General features: G+C 41.4%; 1 protein-coding gene across 25 annotated transcripts in view; it reads right to left on the reverse strand.

The window, feature by feature from the left end:
- Positions 1 to 12,224, reverse strand: part of MICAL3 (microtubule associated monooxygenase, calponin and LIM domain containing 3) — a 190,581-nt gene that overhangs the window by 12,620 nt on the left and 165,737 nt on the right. For 23 of the 25 annotated variants that reach the window (XM_044454993.1, XM_044455003.1, XM_044454998.1 and 20 more), the window contains one exon: positions 8,994 to 9,044. The exons of the other annotated variants lie outside the window; for them this stretch is intronic. In XM_044454993.1, the coding sequence (XP_044310928.1) occupies positions 8,994 to 9,044 (51 nt within the window). The remainder of the gene's footprint in view (positions 1 to 8,993; positions 9,045 to 12,224) is intronic. 25 annotated transcript variants of the gene reach the window in all.

Raw genomic sequence — 12,224 nt, forward strand, 5'->3', positions numbered from 1 at the left:
AGGAATTACTGTGGTACATTATATGAAAAGAAGCAAAGAATTGCTATAAAAAGACTTGTGACCTGTTGGTTAATCTGTAAATAGAAGTGAAATGAGAGGGAAATGCCACTGTTTAATAAGCAGGAAAGGCAACCAAACTCATATAAAAAGGGGCCATTGATAATCCATGGTATCAGAGTTACAAACATGTATAATGGAAAGAAGAGTCACAGTTCTTGTTTACGAGAACTTATACGCTCTGGGAAAGGAAGGGTATTTAGAAGGGACCATCACAGAACTGGAGCAGTAACACATAAGACAGGCCAAAAGTTCAAGAAGGAAGGCACACCAGCTTGCAGATAGTGTGTGAATGAGCAATGTGATCCTCTCAGACAGAAGAAACATTTAGAAACTGTGTATGAACAGTTAAAATGGAGGAAGTAGTGCATAATAGTCCACATATACATGTTACAAGATACCTTTCTTCTCATCTGAACATGTCACATTTTCTCTGGATAATTTTTTTTCATACAAGTCTGAATACCTCAAGAGAGATTTTTGTTGCTTGGGAAAAGTAAATTAATGCAAAGCTATGTAGTATAACAATGCATGCAGGATCTTTATTGAAAAAAACCTGGTCAGACAAATTTTATTAATTCACAGTCCTCTTTCAAGAATCAGAATTTGATAAGTATTTCAATATTTGTATTTTTTAAAAGATATAAAAGCTCCCAATTTGGATAAAACAGTTCTAAAAATGGGTAGTCACATTCACCTACTGAGCCTACTGATGCTCTTTGGACATTCCAGCCGCCTTCACTAAAGTTCTTCCTCAACAAGTGCAAGGGCTAGTTAGGAGAACTGCTGTGAATAGCTTCCAGCTTGGCGGATTCCTTGGAAGCTCAATTTGTGATTCTGTGCAAACACCATTGCCACTCCCTCTCCATGTGGGGGCTATATATGCGTCTACTGCTGTAACTACAGAAGCCTTGTTCCAGATTCTACATGGGGTAGTAGTTCACAAAACACAGCCTCTATCTGAGCATTGCCCATCTCCCAAATTGCTTCAGTGGCGGTCACAAGTAGTATACAAGTACAAGTGGGCTCTCTGTGTTATGGTAGACTATTTACAAGATGATTCAAGGGCCTTGGGACTCCTTAAAGATTAGCAAATTTTACTGTGGCATAAGGTTTCATGGCCTAGAGCCATATCATATATTTTCATGGCAGCTACTCCACAATTACAATTCTGATCACCACCACCACTTGTTATTAATGCATTTTGCACTGCAGTCATGAAAACTGGTCCAGATAAACATCTCTGTTTCTGGAAGAAGCTGTGAACCTTACAATTCTTATGGGAAGGCTTTCCAACATATGCCATTTTGCCCTATTGCTAATTTTCCACAGTATGATGGCCCACTGATCTTACAAGGGTATTTCACTTTTCAACTCTCCAGAACCCAATCTCTTCTTTACAATAAACACAAGCAACCAGGCAACCAGTCAGGCAAACTGTAGTTTGATCAGAACTGACAATCCATAGTTCTGAAGTTCCTTTGCCCTTAGAGGCTGCTATCTGGAATAGCATCTGGGATTATCTTAGGAAAGATATCTTAAGAATAACCACACAAATCAAGAGTTTGGAGTATGCACATGATTAACACAAAGCATTTGTCCATCCATCCATCCATGCAGAGTTTACCAAAAGCTGACCAACAGAGCTCTGTGTCAATGGTGCAATTAAGTCAACTGTGCCCATGCAGCACTTTTCAGAGTTTCACTTTGACTCTGGCATAAGCAGCCACTGGACTCAAGAGATAAGGCAAGCTAAAACACTGGTGGGTCAAGGATATAGTTCATCATAGTGACAAGTATCTAGCTATTAATGGAGGTAATCCTCTATCCAGCAACAACAATGATTTTTTGCTATAATAGTGTAGGCAACAGAAACAACCTTTAATACACCATCTCAACAAACCTCATGGAACATCGCAAGAAAACTCACAGAAAAACCTTGAGGAGTATCCACAATATTCAATAATACAAAGTTTGAATAACCAGGTATGTATATAGAGGATTCAATTAAATAACTGGTGAGATCATTTTCCTGAAGCACTGAGTTCAGAGCAATCTGAGTCCATAAAGGCTTCTGAGGCCATTAACATTACTAACCTGCAGACTTACACATAACTAGAATCTGTAGCACTTTAGTAGCCTGAAAGTATACCCAGAATCAATTCTCCACCAATTAGTAAAAGCTACTATCAAGTGTCCTGGGGTAAATTATTACTCTGATCTAGTGACTGACTAGATAAATGGCAACATACAAACCAGCAGAAATCTATTTAGTACATACTCTATTTAAATATTGACTTAGGCCAGGTTCAAACTTTTTGCTGGGCTGCCCAAAGTCAAGCTGCAGCTTGCTTTGAGTTTTCTCCAAGGTGTCTCCATCAAGGATCATACAATAAGGTATCAAATACCAACATACCCATCCCTTTTGCATTGCTTACAACATGCATCAACAATATAAATTTTATGCAGTTCAAATACTTGCAAATTTTTAGTACTAAGAATTAGTTCAGCAAAAGAGTTTTAGTCCATTTGTATTTCCAAAATGGGAAACAAAAGCTGCTGGGAAAACAAACAATAAAATCCAATTCTATACATAGTTGCCTGGAAATAAAATTGTATACTTTTATGGTAATTCAACCATTCCTGTTGAAAAGAATGGAAGAAAAGCAATAAAGGATCAATGGGAGTTTTACCCAAATGGTGAAGATTCCTCATGGATCTTGAGGGTCTTGTGCATGAGTTTTTAGGTACCAGTCTTATAAGTAGAGGGGAAAGTGCCCAAGGTGCTATCAAAGCAGAACCTTCTGACTGCAGGGCAGGAGAGACAAGGGAATCTAAAATGTTGTTTTATTTCCAAAGTTTTCTCCCCTTTGTGCAAGTACTGGGACCAGATCATTTTTGATTCTTATGGCATTAAATTAAATTTAAACTTGATAAACACATTACAGACACATGTGCTGGGCATTTATAATCACTTTATAAATCTGATATACTTGTGCAATCATCATGAATGAGAACTAGCATGCATAACATCACCACCAGAAAACTTAAGCTTGCTCTCAGATGCACCGAGAGTTGAGAACTCATCTAGAACTGAGAGAAGGGTTCCTCCTATTCTGCACCACCAGACATAAAAGGGAAATCAAGGAACTGTACCAAGGGAGATACATTTAATGATTTGTTCAGATGAATCCAGCGAGCACTGTTATCTTCTATTTGAACTTAGGGCCCTGTGCTCTGCTCTTTAATCCAAATCATCCCTTTTATAAACATCTTCTCAGATCTGTCTCCCATTTCACAAACTGTGCTTTATGATTCATCATTCCCCGGCCTTTTCCAATCCTAGATTACTTGGTCATGAACTTGGCATTATCTGATGACAGCCATCCTTTCTTTCCATTACAATCACCATTTCAGAATCCTTGGAACTGGCTCACCACATGCTAAGAACCCAATACTGGACTTGTTGGATCCTGGACATTTCTGGCTACTCCAGTGCATTGTACTACTGCTGCAACAACCCATCCCATCTGGTAAACACCAGGTATTCTGGAATGCAATTCCCAGCATTTAGACTTCTAGTCTGAAGGAGCATCTCCTTCCATATATACCTGCCCGCCCCCTAAGATCTGGCTTGGAGGTCCTTCGCTGGGAGCCCTCGTTGGAGGAGATTGGCTTCCCAGAGAAGGGCCTTCTCGATGGTGGTGCCCCAGTAATTGGAACATGCTCCCCAGAGAGGTGTACTTGGCACTGGCATTTATTCATTTCAGCACCAGGCCAAAACCTTTTTATTTTCCCAATATTTTAAGTTCTGATGTTGTTTTAAAGATGTTGCTAACTGATCGTTGCTAACTGATGTCTGATGCTGTGCTTTTACTGTATTACTGTCCTGAGACTTTCAGTGAAGGTCAAGGTATAAATGTGGTAAATAAATAAATACTTCAAACACTGAACACATGTTGGCTGCAGCAGACGTCAGCTGTGGTCCAAAGCATCTGAAGGGCACTAGGTTGGGGAAGACTGTTACAATAATGATTCGGACATTATTTATAGACATCCAATAGTATCCGGGCTAGAGGATAATTCTACCATTATACACCAAAATATAAAATGCATTCAACGCTACTTCAAATGCTGAATGCAGTTGCTGGAATTTTGCTTCCAAGTAACCTAATCAGATTGGATATCAGTGTACAAACCAAAAAACATTGTAAGGAATCTTAATTCCAGGCAGCTGTACTTACTGACAGTGCTGGTCACTTATGGCCAATGGTGGGCAGAAAGGAAATATGTCAACTGTAGAAAGGAAATGTTTAGATATCACTTCCCCTGCTCCTCAGTACAACTTTCATTTCCTGAACCCAACAGATGAGCACACCCTGTTTACTAATACTTTGTTAGAAAATGCACACACCATGCAAGAATATGGTGTGTGCAACCCCAGTCCTGTACACAATGGTTTCTCGACACCCTTTATAGCATTGTGGAATCTATAACAAAACGTTTTGCAGTGGTCACAGGGACACATCTACAAGTCACATCCATTTTCTTCCATCAGGGCAACAACATGTGCCAGGAATAGCAGCCATACAGTTGGAGAACTCCTTCATCTTACCTGCATCTTCTAGATGAGGGGTCTTAATACTGGCCACTTACTTAGGTCATGGCAGACATGACAACTGAACCAGGTACTTCCCTGGTCCAGTTCTCAGTCCTTTCGTTAGAATTACATCATAATCTCCCTACAGTGATTCTTGAGCATTCTGGCAGCCTTGTGAGAAAGTGCTACATAAATATCAGTCACAGAGGAATACAAAGAACTAAAACTATAAAGCATATCATTTTCTGCACATAAGCACTGCATTTTATTTAAAGGGATACTGTTGTTTTTGGACAGGGTTGTAGTAGTAGTAGTAATAGTAATAATAATAATAATACAAATTGAATATAATATTCTCTATCCCAGGACTGGAAGAGTAAACTGAAAATACCACTCCAGGTGTGCCTTCCATAAACACACCACAGTTGAAATTAGTAAAATAAGTAGATGCACAAATCCCTCCAAAGGTATAAGTAGGAAATAATAGTGACCAGTATGTCTGTGTATCTCAAAACAAGAAAAGTAGGGAACAAAGGACTATCAATTATGAAAAGCAAGTTAGATCTTTTTTAGTGAAAGTGAGTTCTTTATAATAGAAGAAGAGTTACTACATGAAAAGTGACAGTGTCCCTTTAAATTACTCTGAGGACTACTTTTTAAAGCCACAATTAGCAAAAGAGATGGGACTGTTGCCTTCAAGGAGACATGAGGAGCAGAAGGAAAGGGGAGGAGGATGGGAGGTGTGGGGACTGCATCAGCCAGGAAGCAGCACTTGTTAGGTGTCACTCAGCATTGACCCTTTTACAGCTCCTTCTGTAGGCAGGTGATATAGTGGTGATGTTTGGGAAGAGCGCTAGGAAAACCTGCAGACTCTCCACTGACCTTAGAGCACAAGTCCTCAGAAAGGAACCATACCTTATCCAGCCATTTGTTTTAAGAGAAGTGTATTATTTGATTTGTGAAAACCTCAATGGGCCCCCAGCATTTGCTCCACCTACTGATCAGGAGAGTGGAGAAGTGGCAAAAGGGCACTCACTGCCTTTACTTGCCCCCAGACAACATGGAAAGCAGGAGGGGCTTTGGCAGAAGACCTTGGCACTGCTTTGGCACTTCAACTACCCCCCCCCCCGCCAATTGGTCTGTGTCTTGCCTTCTATAGGGGCTAAGTTAGCAGTTGATGTGTGCAAGAGTAAAACTCTGGAGGAGGGTGGTATCACCCACACTAGGAATAATGGGTTAAGGGGCCCTTTGTCCATGTCCCATCTGCATGAGGAAAAGCTACTGAAGTATATAATAAGAGAAGGGGGCTCCCCTGAGATTCAGGGCTATGTTGTGAGCCCGATAAAAAATCCCTGGGAACCTTGGACACCCTCAGTTACCACTTACCTGGCCCTAATGACAAGAGACCACAAAATGCTATTGATTTGTAAAATCCTGATACAGAGAACCCTAAAGTTGTGCTTGAGTTCTACAGAAGTGATGTAGTCTTAGTTCTCAGAGAAAAGTCACCTTAAGGAGACTACTTGGCACTGCATCTTCCTACCACCAACTCTCAAGAAATAAGGGCAAGAATATATTGCTCCTGTTTTTTGCCTGTTTTTCCCCCAAGATATGCTACATCAAGCCTGCACAACTGGGAACCTGTTATGCAAAGTCCAATCCATCAAGATTTCTGATCAATTTTAAAGTTTTGCTTTTTACATGCCTGGGCCTGCAGAACAACTTCGGAGGGCTGCAACAGACAGTTTGCAGGCTCTGCGAGATACATTTTGTGCAGGTCTGTATTATATTCACAGTGCATGGGGACTCAGTCATAAGACCATGTCATCAGGCAAAAGAAAGAAAACTGCATCAGAACACAGGAAACTGCCTGCTACTGAGTCACAGCACTGGTCCATTTAGTCCGTATTGCTGACACTCGCTGGCAGGTACTCTCCAGGGTTTGGGGCAATGTTTTTTCCAGCCTTACCTGGAGATGCCAGGAATTAAGCCTGGGGCCTTCTGCATGCAACGTACGTGCACCATTACTGTTTAGCTATACCCTCATTCCATAGAAATGGCATCAGCTTAAGTGTCCCTTCAGGGCAAACCTTAAACAAGAGGGAGGGCAAGACCACTAATGCCATCTGAGGGTTTGCTCAAATTCTTCCTTTTCTAGTACATGACAGTGCATGCACAACATCTGCACTCAATGCTGACTGCACATCTCCGTGTAGGAGCTATCGAAAGAGAAATCTGGCAGGGCTGGCTTAGAGTGATCATCTGCACAAACCCCCAAATAATAGGCCGCTTTAATGGATCCTGCAGTGCATGATGGTGACTTCAGGCACAGGAAGCTGGGATGTCAGGGGTGAGCAGCAGTGTTAACCCCCTGACTTTTGGTCCTGAGCCTTATTCCTTTGCGGAAAGACAGATGTGCATGCCACACAATTTGTCCGACATCCACCAGTAGACTAAGCTGCTTCCAATGTCATGGAGGAAGCAGTCATCAAAAATGCTGGGTTATGATTCAACTGTCAGTCTGCCTGGCTTCTGTACATGGAAGGCAGGGACCCCAAGCAGTAAAATGTCCTGGCCTAGTCCTGAATCCATATAAACCAGCATGCATGCATGCATGGATATAGGTGATGGGAAGAGATTATTACTCATTTCAGTGTGAGGATTTGGAGGAAAAAAAACATTTAGAATTGGACATGGATACATATACACAATGCCAAGTTGAACTCAGGGAGGGGGTAATGTAGGACCTTTAAATATATTTCATTTAAAATGGGGATTCCTAGATAGGAAGCTCAGGAGTGACAGACCGAAGGTCAAAAAGACAGGTTCCCCGCATTGCTAGGATCTTCCCCTGGAATCTATGATCAACTTCAGTAATGCACAGGGATCATTGAAGGTAAGCTAACAGATAAGATCACAACCAAAGTAACTTGTTTTAACCTCCATGTGCAAGATAATCATGCCAGAATCCCTTTTCATATTATAGAAAATGGAAAAACTGCACACCCAATTTCCTGAGCTTGCTCTTAGTTTTACAAGAGACATTATTACTATCTACTGGGTTTTTATAGGGAGATGAAAGGAAGTCACTAGTCCTGATTTATCCTGTCCAATTCAGCCTCTCCAAGTACTGAATACTTTGGGAAGAAAACCTTAGGCAAACATAGGGGCTTCTTTATTCAAGTTTAGGGACTAAACAATAACATTTAACATAGAGGCCATGCTCCAGAGCATTTCTTTGGGTACCTGGAGGAATGTTGTCCATGGGGTCGCAATGGGTTGGACACAACTTCGCGACTAACAACAACAAGGGATATAGAGCGCAAAGTCCCATTTTTGCTTCAGCTGCATCATCTTAAATTGCAGTTCAGCTGCACCTGTTTTTTTACAGCTAACACTGGCTACTGCAGTTCCATGTCATCTCCTCCTCACTTGCCTGCACTACTTAGTAATATAAAGCACATCACCACGTAGGAAGTTTGCTTTTCATTGACTTCTGCCTGAGAAGAGAGGGAAGATTCTCAGTGTGGCGATGCTACACCGCACGTTACAAAAACTCCAGATGGGTTGTCATGTTGCATTGGTGCAGTAAGAACAACTGTCTTGCACCCCCTTAAAGACAAATTTCTCATGACTCATTTTCATGGACCAACATTCTTAAACATTACCATTGGAGAGGATTCAGGGCAATGCAGCTTCTGAATTTCTCCCATGTTGGAACAAATGGTTTTTCAAGTGCCACCGGGCTGAGGAATGTAGAGAAAAGATGGGGAAGAAATTCCTCCCTGTACACTTGGATAAGGCCCATGGTTAACCCACCCCCCAAAAAAAGGAAATAGGCCACAAAGAGGATAATTTATTTCCTAACACATTTTGAACATTAAAATTCTTCCTTATTTCGAAACAGTATAAAAGATGGATTCACTTTCTTTTTGAAAGCAACTTGGACAGAATCACCTCCAAGGAAGTGTTTTAACACTTGAAACGTATAAGGCAATACACCGTGTCTCTGCACTTTGGAGACCTCCCACACTCTTTTGTTCCTGCAATGTGACCTTTTCCTGCTCCCTTAAACCATCAAAAAGAATGTTGGTTTTATTAGGTCTTAAAAACACAGTGAGACAAAACCCTGCTTGTTAAGGATTGCTTGATCTAATGCAGCCTTCTCCTTTGAGCTGGAAAAGGGGTTGTGCCCTAGCCAATCAATTAGGTGCAAAAGTGGTTTCATCTCATTGCCGTGAGCCAGGGATGGAAAGAAGTAGGTGGAGGGAGAGGGTGGCAACAGGAGCAGGTGTCAGCAGGGTTAGTGCCAGCAAAGAGGTTCTGCCATACGTACCACCCAGGTGCAAGTCGATGAGGTCACTGTAATAAGACTCTCCCCAATAGTCTATAACAAGGAATCGGTGAAGAGAGACAGTTATTGGTTCAAGTCCCCACCCCAGCTAGCCCTCCCCACCCCATGCCCAGAATTCAAAGCAGTAGATAAGAGAAACACAAGAGAAGCAGACAGGGAGAGGGAGAGAGAGAGGGAGAGAGAGAGACAGAGACAAGAAATCATGCAACTTTGTAATAAATATATACACATATAGGTATACAAAATGGACGCTGTAAAGACAGGGAGAGGGAATAATATTCCCTGGTTAAATAGGCAGGCAAGAGAGGCAGGTGTAGACTTCCAGGCACAGAAGGGGAACAGGCTGGGTTTTGTATAAGGATTTGTCCTCTATGTTGGTTTATAACAGTATGCGACACTGCACTGTTTTTGTTTCAGGGATGTTATGCAAAGGACCATAGAAAGGAAACTGAAGGAAAAGATGGGAGCAGTGGAACAAATTGGGCAGGACATGGTGCATTCCTTCAGGGAATGGCATTCTCACTTCTTTCTCCAAGTGCTCAACTGCAGTGTCCGTGTGGTCTATGCAGCCAGGAGAGCATGAGCATCTTTGCTCCTGCAGCCTTGAGTAAGTATTTTTACCCCTTCGGATTCAAAGCCACAAATAGCAATCTTTGGAACTAAGAACTGACTTGTGAAAATTTACGCAGATAACCCCCTCCCCTTTTCTGCTAACCTTCCCCACACATCTGCATTCATGCAACCATTTTCTGTAAGTGGCATATATTGTATCAGAATCAGTCCTCTATGGATGTATTGGTGGAACCAGCTTAATGCACCAATGTCTACACAGGCCAGACATGTTGCACTGGGACAAGAATAAAGTGAAGGACGTCAAAACCCTCAAAATGAAGAGTGATTAAGGAGTTGCCATGTCTTTCCTGCAGAACATAAGGGTTGTCCTGTCCCCCTGCATAGCCATTTTATTCTACAAAAACTCCATATTCTGATGCAAAAGGAGGGCGACTTGGACACTGGATACACAAATGGGGTATCTAGTGTCTATGCACATGCTTAGCATGGTAACCATGCTAAGGTAATTTTAGGTCCAAAAACATAGAAAAATTAGTTTGTCAGTTTATAAAGAACTTTATCAAAGCAGCAATAATATAGGGAAAAGGAAATCCATGCTGAGTATGTAGCAAACTTTAGGGGCCACTTACTTACTCTAGAGGAGATAAATATGTATGGAAGACCCATATCTTCAGAACTGTGCGTGATAAAATGTTTCCTTTATACTTCCAGTATGGCTCTTTCTAATTAAATGCTAAGTTTTATGCAGAGTACCCACTCTTATGGTAATAAAGAGGGGATTAAGAAATAAAATAAAGGGATATTTTAGCTTCAACTCCCAGGGAATGAGTACCAAAATTGTCTCAAGAAAGTGGACTTCAGAGGTGGTCTAATGCACCAAATTTTCACTTGGGACCAAGACAGGGCCAGCCTTCTCTTATGCCAGGTGAGTTGGTCTACTTCGGTTGTCAAGCTGTTGTTGGTAATGTTAAAGGGAAGCAAATGATTGATTATTGAGTATAATATTGGTGTTCCTTTCATTGCAAAGAGAGTACCACTAGGACTAGCTACCTCATACACCTCAGGGTGCTCAAGGTATGCCCTCCAACACACCACAAAATAATAAAACCAACTGAGTTTGTCTGTTGAACAACTCTGAGATACATAGAAAGCAGGAGCACACAATTCTGCCACAGGCTGATGAACATTTCCTACACAGTGCATAGGAAAAATGCATGTACATTGTATGCATGTCACAACACGATAAACACATGATGTCTATTTCTCTACAAATATACTAGGATAGACATGTGCATTTGCTCTGTGTTATGGCATACATGCAATGCACTATGTATCTTATACCTATATACAATCTTTTCTTGGGTGAAATGGTCCTAACATCTTAATTCACAAGGACGCCATTTTAACGCATGGCCATTATTTAATGAAGAATAATGACCAATTTGGAAAGAGCTGTTATGTAATACCAGGTCAGTGTCTTGTCTCCAACAGCACTGATTACTAGCTGTTAAAGAGAATGGGGTGCAGTCCAAATCCATTTGCCTCATACTGCGACTATTACAAAGGTGGAGCATCCATCAGTCTGCCAGGTGTTTTGGTTTACATCCCCCATCATCCCTCAACATTGGTGATGCTGGCTAGGACTGCTGGGAGTTGCTGGCCAAAACATGCCAAGAACCATACGTTGCCCATTCTCCTATTACATGAGAAAGACAGATTGGTGCATATATGGCAAAAGGATGGGAGTAAATAACAATAGCACTAGAGGTAAAAGAATACCCTGAAGGTACTTGAAAACTGCAAAATCTTGTATCTCATCTCATGGGATGACAGGCTGTTCCAGGTTCCTATTTCCTACAGGAGACTGGAACCATTCTCAGCAATGCTGCGTGACTGCACATCCTGAGTTCAAAAGGAAATTCATTGGTAATACTAACACCTGACCTCTCAGTAATGCTGGGAATTGTAGTTCAACTCATATGAAGGACACCCAGCTGGGAAGACTGGCCTCGGCCAAGGCTGTCTGGGAATGATGAAATTTGGAGTCCAATACATCTGGAGGTCACTAGGCTGAGAAAGCCTGCCATAGGACAAACCAATCTTTTGTTTTATTCATTCCTCTTTCCATTAAGCCATCTCCACCATTATATTCTAGATATAAACAGAATATTTTTTCTGCCTTTAAACAGACCATCACCACACGCGATGTGTGAAAGATAATGCCTTACTGGTTTGCCTATCTCCTCTGTTTTTGGTGACAACAGGGATGCGCTGAGAAAACGTCAGTGAGTGGATACAAAATTAGTAATTGTTGGCTTGGAAACTGGAGGGAAATCCAGTGAACACACAGAGATACAACGTCTATTGTTGAGCCACCAAATCTGACCACTGCTGTATGGCAAGAGACGGATGGAATGCTTCCAGATATAGATTTTCCTTATCTTACTAAGGCAGAGTGGGAGTTCTGCTTTACTAATTAAAAAGATTTGGTTTGCTAATTATAACAACTTTAACATTTAGGGGCAATGTGAGCTCTAGTGCTGGAAAGAGGTCACACAACTTTTTAAAAATACAGGAAAGTAGGTTTAAATAGAAAAAGGGACATTAAATTGCACAGTGCAGCACTGTGTAGTCTTGCAC

The sequence above is a fragment of the Varanus komodoensis genome, unplaced genomic scaffold (assembly GCF_004798865.1).
Source record: "Varanus komodoensis strain SLA01 unplaced genomic scaffold, ASM479886v1 scaffold8, whole genome shotgun sequence".
In the NCBI taxonomy this organism is placed as follows: domain Eukaryota; kingdom Metazoa; phylum Chordata; class Lepidosauria; order Squamata; family Varanidae; genus Varanus; species Varanus komodoensis.